At 40.1% G+C, this 16,550-nt stretch overlaps 2 protein-coding genes across 2 annotated transcripts; both read right to left on the bottom strand.

The window, feature by feature from the left end:
• Nucleotides 1–421: 421 nt before the first annotated feature.
• LOC140856324 (uncharacterized) lies at nt 422–13,155 on the bottom strand. The gene is made up of 7 exons (XM_073253432.1): nt 12,705–13,155; nt 12,124–12,617; nt 10,448–10,856; nt 10,276–10,337; nt 10,093–10,156; nt 9,151–9,467; nt 422–1,608 (listed from the first exon to the last, which is right to left on the bottom strand). Exons 1-7 carry the CDS (start codon nt 13,153–13,155, stop codon nt 661–663), a joined length of 2,745 nt encoding a protein of 914 aa, XP_073109533.1. The 3' UTR covers nt 422–660.
• LOC140856598 (uncharacterized) lies at nt 2,790–3,710 on the bottom strand. Its single transcript, XM_073254432.1, has 3 exons — nt 3,574–3,710; nt 3,396–3,479; nt 2,790–3,315 (listed from the first exon to the last, which is right to left on the bottom strand). Exons 1-3 carry the CDS (start codon nt 3,583–3,585, stop codon nt 2,878–2,880), a joined length of 534 nt encoding a protein of 177 aa, XP_073110533.1. The 5' UTR covers nt 3,586–3,710; the 3' UTR covers nt 2,790–2,877.
• Nucleotides 13,156–16,550: the final 3,395 nt, after the last annotated feature.

Here is a 16,550-nt window from a genome sequence, read left to right as displayed (position 1 = left end):
TCAAAATGATAGATCTCCATTTTGTCTAATCTATTAAACAAGTTTAACAATAAGCATAATAGCTCCATCGTCCTAATGGAAAAAAGAATGTATAATTAGCTTAAATTTCAAATAAACAATTTCAATGGAACTTTTTTATTTTTTATTTTACTATATTCAACTCTACAAATTCTTCTATTTGTAGAGTACATTAAATATATAAAAATATAATTTCTATTATTTATATTAATATGTATTCTAATAATTAATAATTATATTTATAGCTCTAATATATTTAAGTTTAAAATTTTATTTATTATCTGAATATATCAAGAGAGATATTCGGTGCAACGAGACTACTGCAAAATACTTATGAAAGATGATATTTTTGAATCTCAAAATCTGCTGAATGTAGTAAAATATAAACTGCACTCTACCTTAACCGAGAACATGTCTTATTTATAATTATACAAATATTCTTGTACATCACGCTCGCGCGCGTGTAAAGGAAGAGCCGTCGGCTAATAAAACGACCCGTCAACATACGCATGAAATACGTTGATTTATGTAATCACTACCGAAAACCTTATTGTCGTCTGACAGTCTCTGACTACTGAAGACTTTGTCACTTCCTAATAATTTCTCCTTCCCTACGCGTCCATCAGCTTTCCACTTCGGTATCTAGTACGTGTGATAGCCGGACCTCTCCGAGCTCTCTAAATCAGAGTTGTTACTAGACCCCGAGCTCGCCTTAGTGCTGATCTCGCGTAGCTCCTCCACCCGGCTGATGCTACTCTCTGGAGTCACTCTGTTACCTCTCGCTTCCTCCTTGTTCGTTTTCTTCCACTCACGCTTCCTCAGCCAATGCATCACCAACATCACCGCTAAGCCCACCAACATCGACCCCACCCCGCCTCCACCCACAGTCACCACCGTCACCAGCAGCCATGTCATCCCCCTCGCCCTTGGCACCACCACCCACGTCGCCGCCACATACGCTGCCGCCATGAACGTGACCGCCACCCACATGGCCTTGTGGGTCACCACCAGCAACCTCATCATCGACCTCCGCCGGAAGGGAATGATGCTCACGAGCACGGTCACGATCCCCAGCGATACTAAGAGCGCGACGTCGTTGCTGACCTTGAACACTTTAAATGCCGTCGACCTCCCGGCCGTGGCCTTCCCGACCAGTGGTCCGTCCTGGTAGACCCCACCCGGCGGGGCTATGCCGGCCGAGAAGGCAACGGTGGCGATGAGGACCGCAACGATGGTTATTGTGTTGCGGGCGTTGCGCAGGCCCTCGTTGTGGAGCTCCAGCCGCCTTTCTTTCCGGCGCTGGCGCCGCCGGGCCGGAGACTCCGGTTGCTTCTTCTTCCATGGCAAGTTCCACGGCGACCTAGCAGGTTGTCTGCTAACAGCTTTATTTTGCACCCCCACCAGCGATGAGCCCGGTGGGAGATCCACAGCCCGCTTTGCCCCCACGCTTTGGAGTATGGCGACGAGCTGCAGCGCTCCGGAGCTGTTGGTACTGTTGGTGGTGATGATGTCGAGGGCGGTGAGGCCGCTGCGGTTGACGGCGTTGACGTTGACCTCGGACCTGGCAGCCAGGTACTTCACCATCTGGACTCAGCCAAGGGAGATAGCTTTCAAACGCCTTCGTCATACCATCAAAGCGAAGATCTCGATTAATTTGTTACGGAAACAGATGAGTCGAGACGTTCTTACCGTGGTCAATTTGGCTAAGGTGGCACTACAAAAAAATTTGATTTTTTGTGACGAAATTTTTTTATCGCTAAAAATTTTATTTTCGTCGCTAATAGTATTTGCAACGAAATATATCGTCGCTAAAAATTTGTAGAGAAAGCTTCGTAGCAAAAGATCTTAGCGACGAAAATATTTTATTTCGTCGCAAAAAATAGTAAACCCAGACGACGAAGTTATGTACTGTATTAGCGACGAAAATATTTTGTCGCAAGAGCTTAAATTTTCGTCGCTAAAATTGCAACGAAAAAAAATTTCGTCGCTAAATATTTTGATTAAAAAAATTTTTTTCTTATTTTTTGCGACGAAAATTAGTTTCGTCGCAAAATATTTTGTCGCAAAAAGTTCGTCGCAAAAATTGCGACAAAAAAAAATTTTCGTCGTCATTATAGCGACGAAAAAAAATTTCGTCGCTATAATAGCAACGAAATAAAATTTTCGTCGCTAAAATGGCGACGAAAATAAAAAATTTCGTCGCTATAATGGCGACGAAATAATAATTTCGTCGCTATAATGGCGACGAAATAATAATTTCGTCGCTAAAATTGCAACGAAATAAAAATTTCGTCGCAAAAAGTTTAAATTTTTAGCGACGAAATTTTTTTTCGTCGCTAAAATAGCAACGAAATAATTTCGTCGCAAAAGTTGCGACGAAAAAAAAAAATTCGTCGCTATAATGGCGACGAAATAATAATTTCGTCGCTATAAGGATGACGAAATAAAAATATTCTCTGGCATAATTGCGACGAAATAAAAATTTCGTCGCAAAAGTTATAATTTTTAGCGACGAAACTAAGACTTTCGTCGCAAAAATAGCAACGAAATAAAAAATTTCGTCGCAATGAATAATAAATGTTTTATTTTTTGGGTTCACAAATTTTTTTGCGACGAAATTAATATTTCGTCGCTAAAATAAATTTTGGATAAAAAATAAAATTTTTATTAATTTTTCAAAAAAACCTGCTCAAATACAAATTATCTGATCAACCATATTTTAAATAAATAGTATGTTAACACAATAAAAATATTCTAAGTCAAAAGACCAATTTCAAATAACAAAAAGTTTCATAACCATCTTTGTCATATACAAAAATATAAGTCCATACACCATTTTAAATTTAAAATAAGTACAAACTAAGTATGATCTGACTCATTGGCCTCGTTCCCTCCTCCAGGCGTCGATCCCTGACCCGATACGTGTCGCGATGGTGGTGCAGAGGCGGCATCATGTGGCTGTAGAGGTGCTAACTCAGAAGCATCAATACCGAGCCGTCCCGCCACCGCAGCTACGATCCTCTCGAGCGTCTGACTACGATTCATCCAGTAACTAATCTGATCTTGCATCATGCTCATGGATGTCCTAACTGCCTCTGGCACCGATGTATCATCAGACCGGCCGGATGACGAACTGCGTGATTTTTTGGACCGCATGCTATGACCAGATCCTAGCTGCCGCCCGAGGACGGTATCCAAAATCGTATCATCTGTCATCAAACAAACCTGCTGCGATCCAGTATCACCATCAGATCCCACCTCCCTCGTCGCCTGCTCTCTCAATTCTAACATTTTTTCCTTCACAATAAACAAAATAAAATCATAAATTTTTTTCAAACTCTTTAAAAGTATTCAAAATGTAGAGTAATGATACTTACATGACGCTGCCTCGCCTCCTCGATCACGAACTCGCCACTCTTGTTTTGATAGAATTTAGCATAGGCGTCGACTCCGGATAGTCCCTGTTCAAACAAAAAAAAAGAAAAAAAAGATATCAAAATAATATAAATATTTAATAAAAAGTTACAAAGTATGATTGCAAATGTAGTTACATACCATCCTCTTCATTCCCTGTGCAAAAGAGGCACTTCCTTGCGTGTGAATAGAATCAATCTTGCTCCTATTCACCTTATTCGCCTCCGATCGTCGCTACAAAATACATACAATTATAACCAATAAAGGACATAACATAATTAAAAAACTTGGAACACTAGACATACCTGAAATGCCTCAGTTCCAAAATGCTCACATAACCACCGCCAATCGTCACTAGACCCAGCCCAATTTCTGTATGGCTGGGTCACAGGATCAATCCCCTTCGCCTGCAGCTCATTGCAGTATTTATGAAGCCTACATCGCCGATCTCTGTATCTATTTGCAGCCATTTTGAGAATACATGCCGTCACTTCTTCGTCAGTGCAATCCTCGAAGTCAATATTATCCTACACAGTAATCATACCAAAAGGCAAATACATGAAATTATTCATATAATAAAAAATTTATTTATATAACCAAAAATAATATGGATCATGTAATGATATGCAAGACATCCAAATTTAATTCTTACCCTGATGTGAGAGACTAGAGCATCACGGTATCGAGGAGCTACATGCTTGAAACTTTCAGCAGCCCACGGAAAATGATTCCACATATACAAACTGATCTCATTTGCGACGATACTGGCCTCTGTGCCAACCGGATGATCTCGAAATATATGTACCTTCGATTTTTCATTGTGTGTATGCACATATTTTTCCAAAACAAGACCCCTACTAGGACCACGCACTGCACGTCGATGCTGTGTTCCTACATGTAAAAATTGATGAAATGAACATATATCATGTATCACTAAATGCATATAACAAAAAAATATATATGGTTTATAAATTGATAGAGATGTACCTGTAAGGGGATGATGCTGCGGTACCATGGCCTCCGACTGGGCAAGCTCTGGCTGAGCACTAGGCGGCTCTGTGGACTCGGGCAACTGAGTCTCATCTAAATCCTCTGAGTCATCATGCAAAATGCTAAAGTGAGGATGTGTATCATCAAGCGGAGCCTGCTGCCTATCCCGTGAATGTCTACGTCCAGGACCAGTCATGATGCTGCAATGATTAAAATAATTTAAATCAGTAAGTAATCAACAAAACTCAAGTATTACATGATATAATAAAAAAAAAATTTGAATTACTTATTCATATTAATTATTGTCCTCAGATTCTGAACTCGTGTCCATATAGTCATCTTCGACGGGAGTCATAGAAGACTTCGACCCTGAAGTACTATCATTATTGTCGTTAACGAAGTCATTATTGGATCGTGCTCGTGTCCGTGCCCTTATGGACGATCCAACAACAGAAACATCCTCAGGTTCATAGTCGTCTCTTTGTAATTGTCCTATGTCAATCGTATCATCTGGCACTAATATGTTATCTGGTGCTTGCATTTGATATGCTTCGTTTTCAATAATTGCACAGACTTCATTCTCAAGATGTTCATCGTTCGGGCATGTGAAAAGTGCAGGATCAAACAAATGCCTATGCTGAGCCTTTATTGCAACTCGCCAAGGCTCTTTCATTTTGTTATCATCAATATACCATACTAGTCTTGCTTGCTTTGCAAAAATATAAGGATCACTTTCATACCATACATGACCAGTGTGGACACTGACGAGTTGAGGATCTATAACAATTGGCCTGTGTCGTCCTAAGTCATACCATCGACACTTGAATAACACAATCCGTCGAAGACCACTATATCTCAACTCTATAACCTCATGCAGAACACCAAAAAAATCTATTATTTCACCCTTGTGCTCGCCCTCCACGCTTATTCCACAATTCTGTGTGGTTCGATCACGATCGCGATCTTCCGTTAAGAATCGCACACCATTGACTATGCATGCTGAATATACTGATACACGTCTGTCAGGTTTTCGTGCAAGTGCAGCTAAGTCATTACTGATACAGTTAGGATTGTCTATACGTAGCTGAGCTATCTACAATTAAAAGAACAATAAGCAGGTTAAATTTGACAAGATAAATACTATATAAACAAACTTTTAATCATGTATGAACATGAACATAACTTACCCGTTCGTCAAACCATGATGCGAATTGATTCCTATGTCGTGCCGCTGCTAATGTAGGATTACTTCTTCTGAGCTCACTTTCGTGTTCTCTGAAGTGATACAGTAATACCATGTATATTTTAATTTAGAGTCCACGTGCATTCATTGATATATCAACAAATAAAAATTAAATGTATATACTCACATCATGTAGGCTTCTACCTCCTCGCAATTGTTTAGCACATACCAATGCATGTCATCCGTTTCTTGTGGTGTCAACATTCGAAAATCTTTTTTACCATATGGTCGGGCAACATTGGAGAACACGGACAATCCATCGGTCAGAATCTCATCAACATCAATATTCCGCTGTGGCCTTGTAAATTTGGTCTCCACTCGTCGAAGGTACATAGAGCAGAACGTCAGACATTCATTCATAACATGTGCCTCTGCTATTGAACCTTCAGGCCGTGCTTTGTTAGTGACGGCACTCTTGTATTCACGCATCTCCCTATTCAATAAATTATCAATTGATATCACATATAATAAGAATACAATAATGAATAATAAATATTACAATATCATGCAATTACCTTTCAATTGGGTACATCCATCTTGTATGTACTGGCCCACCCAATCTAGCCTCATGTGGAAGATGAACAGAAAGATGCACCATGATATCAAAGAAGGCGGGAGGGAATATCATCTCGAGCTTACAGAGAGTAATGATAATCTTCTTCTCCAATATGTCGATCTGACTTCGTCTCAATGTCTTCGCACATAAGTCTCGAAAATAAGTTTCCAGATCAAGTAACGCATCACACACATTATCCGGCAACAATCCGCGCAAACCAACTGGGAGCACATGCTGTAGAAGTACATGACAATCATGACTTTTCATCCCGACGATCTTCCCATCTTTCGACTTGATGCACCGTTTCAAGTTTGAGGCGTATCCATCAGGAAACCTCACTGATCTCAAATATGAAAGAAATTGATTTCTCTCTCTTCGATTCAGTGTATAACATGCCAATGGCTTCACCAGCCTATCCCCTCGTCGAATCAAATGTGATTCCTTTCTAATCCGCATATCCTCTAAGTCAAGACGAGCCTTCACGGTATCCTTTGTTCTTCCTTCGATATTGAGAATGGTATAAAATACATTATCAAATATATTCTTTTCAATATGCATGACGTCAAGATTATGTCGAAGAAGAAGCGTTTTCCAATATGGAAGATCAAACAACTTGCTCTTTTTTCTCCAATTTCCGATACTTGTTCGCACCCCTACTTGGCTGGCCAGACCCTTACCAAATATGACATCCTGTGGGTTTGGTAACTGATTTAAAATATTGTCCGTAGACCAGAATCTTGGCTGCGCACGTCGTTCATGCTTGCCATTGAACTTAAGACTTCTCCTCCATCTATGATCATCTGGCAAGAAACGTCGATGGCCGGTAAAACAAATCTTTCCGCGAATACGGTCCGATGTAATATCATCGTTACAAGTTGGGCATGCTTTATACCCTTTTGTACACCATCCAGAAATATCGCCATATGCAGAAAAATCGTTAACTGTCCAAAGCAATGCTGCATGCATACGAAAGATGCCTCCTACAACATGATCATATGTTTCGCATCCTTGTTCTCACAAATATTGTAACTCTTCGATCAATGGCTCTAAAAATATGTCTATGTCTCTTCCAGGGGCACGGGGACCCGGGATCAACAAGGCCAATAGATTAAAAGGTGATTTCATGCACTTCCATGATGGTAAATTATAAGGAAATACCATAACAGGCCACATACTATAAGCAGTACTAAGATTACCATATGGATTAAATCCGTCTGTTGCCAACCCTAGCCTGACATTTCGTGAATCAGCTGCAAACCATGGATGTTCACGATCAAAATGTTTCCATGCATCTCCATCTGATGGATGTCTCATGACATCATCGTCCATATTATTTACCTCCTTATGCCACCGCATGTCACAAGCAGTATGCCTCGACATGAACAATCGACGCAATCGTGGTGTAATCGGAAAGTACCGCAGAATCTTGCATGGTATTTTCTTTTTCTTCTTATCCTTACCACGACTTTCTTTCCATCTGCTTGAATGACAAATTGGACATGCTTGTAGATCTTGTTTATCCTTCCGAAATAGAACACAATCATTCGGACATGCATGTATCTTTTCACAGCGTAGGCCCAAGTCATCGACTCCCAAACCGAGTCCTTTCAATAATTTTTTGGCTTCATAATGACTTGACGGAAGTAACTCTCCCTCTGGCAGTAAGTCCTTCAAAAATTTGAGCAACCAATTAAACGAGTTGTTTGACCACTTACCAAGTGTCTTCATGTGTAATAACTTTATTACGGCGGACAACAGAGAGTACTTCTTACAACCAGGATAAACATCACTTTGTACATCTCTTAATAGACGCTCGAATCTATCATTTATAGATATATTAATGTCCTCTTCAGCTTCTTGTCTCGGAATGGAATGCTGATGTTCTGCTCTCGCTTCTACATTTACTTCAAATAATTTCGGATGAAGATCTTCTAAAATTTCTCTATCTTCTTCACCAAGTGTTTGTCTTTCACGACTGCATGATCCACCGACTGACGATGGATTTATGGGACTCCTGGACAACATGTTCGAGCTAGTCGGCAAATCTTCACCATGACAAGTCCATCTCTTGTAAGTCACATCTATACCGTGTTCGTATAAATGATTCTGAATGTCCGATAAGGTACACCAAAATAAATTCCTACATCGACGACATGGACAACGAGCTTTCCCATCTTCTCTAGTATGATTGGACGCCACATTCATAAAAGTCGTCACACCCGTAATATACTCGGGACAGAACTTATCACGCAAAGACATCCAACCACGATCCATACCTACATATTTATGATGCAAACTATACAATCAATTTTATGTAATAATAGTTGACTAACGCCTTATATCTCCTACCTATAGGGTGATGGTCCTATTCCATTCAGGAACGTAAGAATTTAATATTGCAATACATGTCTTGTATACCAAAAAAATTTCGGCAGCATTTCGACGCAGTTCTCCAGATACACAAGCATTAAAATTGTGCTATGTATCCAGAGAACATGATCGAAAATACCGACAAAACTCTGCGATATACAAGCACATGTGTTGCAATATTAAATTCATTCACGTGCCCAAACTATCCACGAGGACAATTCGAGAATAGTGTGTAAAGTACCAATATTTTTTTCATAAAAAAAAATATTGGTTTTTGCACGCTATCCTCGAACGGAAATTCTAAGGCTTATAAATTTAGAGAGCTTTGAAAGAAAGACAAGCTTGAGTATCAGGTAGCGCTGTAAATGTAGTAAACCGTATAGAAAAGAAGTATAGGTGTATATCGTGCACATATGACAAGGAAGATAACAAGCTTGCAGATAGAGGATGCAACACAGTTTAAAAACAGCTAATTTCTACAGTTACACTACCAACATGAACAAAAAAAATATATATATAAATAAAATAAAACAAGGTAGATAAAGATTCTCCGAAGCACATGATCCTCCGGGAACATGCTGCAATGCAAGAAGCAGTTCTTAAGATATCTCGGTAGATAGTTGTAGCTGAGATTCAAAACATGCTTCACATTGTCCAAATTTGGGTTGTTATTCAACTCCCAGCTCAGCCGATCATAAACTTTCCCCCATTCTGACTTGGTTTTCTCTCTCAGGGACAGCAGGCTGCCTAAAGAGACGATAGCTAGTGGCAACCCTTGACATTTTGATACAATTTTCTCCCCCAACTCCTCCAGCTCTTTAGGACATTCTCTCACTTTCTCTTTCCCAGAAAAAACCAAAGTCTTCAACTGGTTAGCTGTTCACAACAGAATACTAAATTACTAACAAAAGTAAACATGAGAAAGAAGAACTGGGTTCAATCAACGGCATGTGTGATGTGTGGAGAAGCGGATGAGACAGCAGACCATATCTTCTTTACATGTGCTTACACGAAAATAATATGGTCTCAAATACAAAGGCAGTTATCTATTCATACACTACCAGACACCATGCTTCACATGTGGAATTCATGGAGATCAAGAAAGAACACCACAAGACCGAATGAATTGGACTGCTTATTTACAACATTGATATGGTTGATATGGAAGGAAAGAAACGTCAGAATTTTTAGATGGGAAGCAAATTCGCCTTGGCAAATTCTGAAGAAAGCAATCAACCTATTGGAAAGCTGGACTGAAGCTCATAATGGAGAACTGAAACTAAACATTCAGAAACTTACTCAGACGCTCAGCAATTAACAAAACAACATGAAGCTTCAATGACGAACCTTTACAGTAACAGCCTCACAAACCCACCATATATTCCAATCTCTCTCTTCTCCAAATTACTGTACTTACCACTTTAGATTTAACAATGGGTTATGGTCTCCGTGAGGCAGTCGATTGTGGGGACGAACAGGCATTGTCAGCTGTGAACCTCACCAAAATCTGAAAACCTCTGTACTGAGCTGCTTTTATCAATAAACTTTGGGTGGTTACTCTCAACCTCCCAACATTTCCATCAAAAAAAAAAAAAAAAGTCCAAGTTATCTTTTTTTATTCCCCTTTCTACTTTCCCTGATAACGGTCTTAAGGAAATTTCCAACGTCTCATTAGATCCCATGCCTGAGTGCTTTGCAACCCCTTCAGCTCAAGCTTCCGACTATCATGTGCTAGTGATAAACTATCTACCGAATTAATCCCAATCCCACAAGATAAGAAGATAAACTATGAAGGATCAAAATATTTAAAAAAAAATTTAAAACCCTAGATCCAGAATCATGGAAGGGCACAAAACCTCGGAGATGATCTGGAACGATCGGAACCTGGCGGTCCGGTTCGCAGCACCGGAGGCGACGAGGAGGAACAGGAGGAACTCCTCCAGGAAGGCACCAGAGACGGCCGCGTCCTTGGCGTCGGGAAGGGCGGCGAAGGCGGAGACGAATCGGACGGTGCGCTCGGCGGCGAGGGAGCGGCGGGCGCAGTCGAAGACAGGGGTCAGGGCTCGGGCGAAGGAAGGGAAGAAGAGGCCGGGAGGGGCGGAGGGCGGAGATCTCTCTCAGCTTCCGGGTGTGCACGGCGTGGGAGAGCCGGCACTCATCCAGAACCCTCGTGATCTCGCGATCTCGCGATCGCGCGGCGGTGCCGGCCCGGCGGCGACGCGGCGGTGGCGGCCCGGCGGCGACGGTGCGGCGGCTGCGGCGGCCCTACAAAAAAAAAAAAACACAGACTGAGAAAGGGAGGGAGAGGCCAGAGAAGAGGGATTGGAGGGAGGCGGGAGAGAGGGTGGCGAGGCGGGAGGGAGATGGCCGGCAAGCTGGGAGGTGGGCTCGAGCGACGACGGTGGCGGGGAGGGAGGGCTCGACGGCGGTGGGGAGGGAGAGAGAGAGAGGATGGTGGCGGGGAGGGAGAGGACTTACCGGGAAGACGACCGGCGACCGGGGAACGACGACTGTCGCCGGAGATCGGGGAGGGAGCAGATTTGGATGAGCGCGGCGGAGATCGGGCCGGGAGGGAGATAACGCAAAAAATCAAATTAGGGCAGAATATACCTTCGGTTTTATTTTTAAGCAAAGCATATTTAGCGACGAATTAAATTCGTTGCAAAAAATAAATTTTCTGTCGCCAAAAAATTTGATTTTTTGCAACAAAAATATTTTCGTCGCAAATGATTAATTTTTGGCAACGAAAATTTAATTTCGTCGCAAATGATCGGGGAATCAAGTTTCTCGCAATGAAACAAATATTTCGTCGCTAAAAATTAAATTTTTGGCGACGTAATTATTTTCGTCGCAAAAAAAAAATTTAGCAACGAAAAATTTTTCGTCGCAAATGATTAATTTTTGGCAACGAAAATTTAATTTCGTCGCAAATGATCGGGAAATCAAGTTTCTCGCAACGAAACAAATATTTCGTCGCTAAAAATTAAATTTTTGGCGACGTAATTATTTTCGTCGCAAAAAAAAATTTTAGCAACGAAAAATTTTTCCGTCGCCAAAAAAAAAAATTTTTTGCGATGAAAAAACTTTCGTCGCTAAAAATCAATTCTAGCAACGAAATTTAAATTTTCGTCGCAAAATATTTAAAATTTTTTTAATAAAATAAAATTTAGCGACGCAATAGTTTCGTCGCTAAATATAAATAAAATTGGTCGCAAAAATCTTTTTTTTAGCAACGAAAAATCAATTTCGTCGTAAAAAATAAATTTTTAACTACGAAAAAAAAATTTCGTCGCCAAAAAAACTATTTTTTGCAACGAAAAAAAATTTCGTCGCTAAAAATGAACTTCTAGCAACAAAAAAAAAAATTTCGTTGCAAAAGATATAACTTTTTGCAACGTAATTTTTTTCGTCGCAAATACCTAATTTTTGGGGACGAAATTTAAATTTCGTTGCAAAAGTCTACTTTTTTACGACGAAAAATATTTCGTCGCTAAAATTTTGTCGCAAAAAATTAAATTTCTTGTAGTGTGGCGAGGTGGAGGATGGTGTTGCCGTTGCGGTCGGGGAGGTTGATGAGCTCCGCGATGTCGAAGTTCTCCATCAGGTACCGCAAAGCAGCATGCCGGTTGTTCTTCACGACAAGGTGGAGGACCGACTCGCCTTGTTTGGTTAGCAACCCAGCGGATTCGCGGCAGGTGGAGAGGATCTCGTGGAGGATCGCGACGAAGCCTTTGATTGTAGCTAGGTGGAGGGGAGTCTTCCCGTCCTCATCCACGGCATTGCAGAGTTCCGTGTCGATCCTTAGGAACTCCCGGGTGACCTCCAGATAGCCTTTGCTAGAGGCTATGTGGAGGGGAGTCATGCCGTGCTTGTCGGTTGCGCTGCAGAGGTTTGGGTCGACCCGTAGGAATTCTCGGATGATCTCCAAACGACCCTTGCTCGAGGCCAGGTGAATTGGATAGCACCCTTGCCCATCTATCTTCCAAACAAAATCCGGCCTAACTCTTAATATTTCTCGAACGATCTCTGTCACACCATTCAAGCATGTATTAATCAAGTTGTGATCAATCCATGATAAGTTAAAAGCAGTATATATAGCGCATGAATATTTACCTGTGTGGCCATCCGTTGCTGCAACGTGTAAAGAAGTGGTCGAGCCATCCTCCTCGGAGGCCAGCAGCCATGGCACGTCCAAGAGAAACTTGGCCACGGGAAAGTGGCCTCGGCTGCAGGCAACAAAGAGCGCGCTCCGGCGGTCGCAATCAAGCCTATAAGCAACCGTTTGGTCGGCGTCCAACAAGGCGTTGCATATCTCGAGGTGGTCCTCACGGCTGGCGTCATGCAACGGCGTCTCCAGCTTGGCGTTCTCCGACATGACCAACTCGGGCCGCAGTCTTATGAGCTCCGAGACGAACCGGATGTGCCCCAACCTCGAGGCAAGGTGCAGCGGGGTGTTGAGGGATCGAATGACCCTTTGCTCGAGAAGGTGCTTGTCCTCTCGAGCGAGCTCGAGGAGGGTGGGGACGTCTCCGGTTAGTGATGCCTGATAGAGCTTGCGATCCATAGGTAATTAAGAGGGGCAGGTTTCTGAGGTTAGGTGACACTGACACCGGTGAAATGGGGTTGGCTTGAGACCAAGAATGTCATACTAATTATACCACTCGATCGAAACAAGTTAGGGGAAATTGTGGGGTGGGAGAAGAGGAGGGGCTGCTGGTTGACGTGCGGGACGACTAATTTGGGCCATAAGAATCTAGAATCTCCAAAAGCCTCCTTCGTGGCATGTCCATGCATGCAACCTCATTGGAGCTTCCCCGTCTGGATTCCTATTTCATCTATCGATTCTTCGAATTAACGCGTATTGAGACGCGGAGTACTGTTGTTTTTTATGATTAAAATATCAACAGCCTCCGTGTGGACTGATGGCTAATTTCTCGGTCATTCATATATATGCTTCATTTTAGTGGTGTATATCCATCATGGGAACACCTTTTTGTCTAGAAATATTAGTGACCAACCGCGTAGTGCACTTTATACGCACTGCAGCTTCTAATGAGAGCTTGGTGGGTATAAAGTTGGCTGCTCTAGTGTGTGAAATAACTGTGCATGATGAACACAATGTTGTTTTTTAATGGACTTTATTTATACCAATCTAGATAAAATATATCTGTCCAAATCAGAAAATAAATATGATAAAAAAAATTTTGATAATATAAATCCACAAAATAGTTTATGTATAATTAGTCATATAAGTTGTCATGCAATCAACAACACTATTAGCTATCAAAAAAACATGTGTCACCTCATAAAAAAGTGGAGCAAAAGCTATTCTGCAACAATCAGAGTTGACCATGAAAAATAGGAGGGTGATGGCTCCTAGGAGAAACAAATCGGGCGATAAAATGCAAGTAGGAACTTCAGATTTCTCCTGCTATTAAAAATCCTTCAAGGCTGTTGTGCAAACAAATTTCTAAGCCAGCAAAGCAATTTTTGTCGAAATCAATCTAGAACGGCAATGAACTTTCTGAAATATACAATCATTCCTTACCTACTAAATTTGATAAGCAATACAAGACATCAAATATCTCATATCTTCGGTTGCTACTAAAAGATTTTTCTTTAATTCTCTGGAAGAAACTCATCCATAGAAATATATTAGCTGTATTAGCAAGAGAGGCCTATCGCCAAACCCATGTCACCATCCTATAGTTCAAACTAATTAAATGAGAGATAAATTCTTCAACATTAGGACAAATGTCACAAATATTCGGAATGTGTAGCCCATGCTGGACTAGAAAAGCCACAGCAAAGGAGCCAATTTCATGCAATCTTTAACAAAAAATGGTACAGTTCTTAGATAAATATCAATCTTCAAAATCCAGCTAAATTTGTGTTAATGGAGCTTCTGGCATCAGAAGTTTAAAAAACTATATGACTCCGACCTTCAACCTCGGAGAAGGACCTCATCATAGTCAATCAACACTGTCCATATCTATCGGAATAGAACTAAGACCTTAATTTAATGATAGAAGCGATGTCCTTCTTCTGTAAGTAATGAGAGCACGCTTTATGTGGTAGGGTGCAAGAACTTTCTTGCATTGGCTTTTTCAAAGTTTGGATCCTTTACTGTTGACTCACCACCAATAAATACGGGTCAATTAACCAATGATGATTTAATAGATTAATGTTGGGCACCTAGGATTCATGTGAGAGGTTTGCAAGTAATTGTGGAAAAGTATATGAAAGTCTTAGTCCAGATTACTGCTTTACCTTCGGGGGACGTTTGGTAACATGTAAACCTAACGGGATTACAGATAATTTTACAACAGGTAATCAGATTCTGCGTTTGTTTTATCACTGTCATCGGTAATGCTGTATTACATATAATGCAGTATTATCTCAAAAAGAGATTATCTGATTGTCTAAGAAGAGATGGCTATGTGATTACATGTAATCTTACAATCCTACAATCTTGCAATAAGATAACTTCAAGACCAAAATCTTCTATCAAAATAAATTATGGGTAGTCTCAGTTGGTGAAAATAGAAAAGAAAATATAATGGATGATGTTACGAAAAATAGTTAATCTCGAAATTAAGTTGTCCCTCTAAAAAATAGACAATAATCAATAAGCAAGGATGGGGATATTTTGAAAAAAATTAACTTATATTTCATGTAATCTAAATTGTATATCAAATACTACAAAATAGGATTTCCTATAATTTTACAACAATATTACCGTATATACTAAACACTGTAATATAAGATTCCATATAATTTTGTCAGATAATCACATTCCCTCTGCAATCATATTACTATAGCAACATTACCTATGTAATGCACCAAACGCCTCCTCAGGGTTTTGAGTACCCGAGCTATGCTAAAAGGTTATTGATTTGGAATATATAGGAATGATCTATTTCTATCATAAAATTCTAAATGTTTTCATGATTTAGTGGCATTTCTATGGCCTTTTCTCAATTAGACCTTATTCGATTCATATATTCGGAGACCCATGGGACTGGTCGAAATCAAAAATTGAAACCAATTTAAAAACTAGTTTGGATTTATGTTCAATATGGCATGGTTATGATGTAGTCTTATCTGAAAATCTAAATTAATTATATAGAAACATTTCTCCTTCACAATATTTTTTTCAATACATTCACTGAACTATGCTTACTTGAAATAATTCCTTTCTGTTCATCGCAACAACCTCATCTCATCCCATCTTCTTTTACTTAATATATTTCATATTTATTATTTTGATAAATTTTTGTTCACACTATTTTCAAGTATATTAATATGCATTTCAAAAATTACAATTTGTAATTTGTATATGTTAAAATGAACAATTTCTTGGATGAAACTAAAAATTTTTATAACAATTCATGTTTAATTTTTCAAATTTTATTAAAAATTTTCAATGTTAATCATCAATTATTATATTTTTAGCTATAAAAGAATGCTATGATTAACTTAAACTCTTGCAGACTTCATCCAACTAGGTCTTCATGACTTTGACCTGAATATTTTGGATTTGGTCCAATCCATATTTCACCTCGACATGATTGAATAACCCGTTAGGTCTAATGGACCTAACCTGACCTAATCAACTAATGTAGTGTTCTAGGTCTAAAATCATAAACAAGTCAATTCCAGCTCAGGAATAATGCTCCAGTCCAATCCGACTCAATTACAGACCCATCCTCTAGATTCTAGAGCCCTTGGACGGTAGATGTTGAAAGGCTAGGAGAGAATTTTGATGAGTTTTTTCGTCATAAAGCAACCTCTACTTTTCAACCAAAAAGAAATGTAAAGTAACTTCTAGCAAATGGCCTGGATGTAGGCCTGAGAATTTTTTTTTATTATTGTTTTTGATAAAAACAGGCTAGATTTTGCACGCCAATAAAATCTTCATGAACGCATACTTCAATTTTAGGCATCCATGTAAGTTTT

This window comes from Elaeis guineensis, chromosome 3 (assembly GCF_000442705.2).
Source record: "Elaeis guineensis isolate ETL-2024a chromosome 3, EG11, whole genome shotgun sequence".
Classification (NCBI taxonomy): Eukaryota; Viridiplantae; Streptophyta; class Magnoliopsida; order Arecales; family Arecaceae; genus Elaeis; species Elaeis guineensis.
This window is presented reverse-complemented; position numbering and strand designations above follow the sequence as displayed.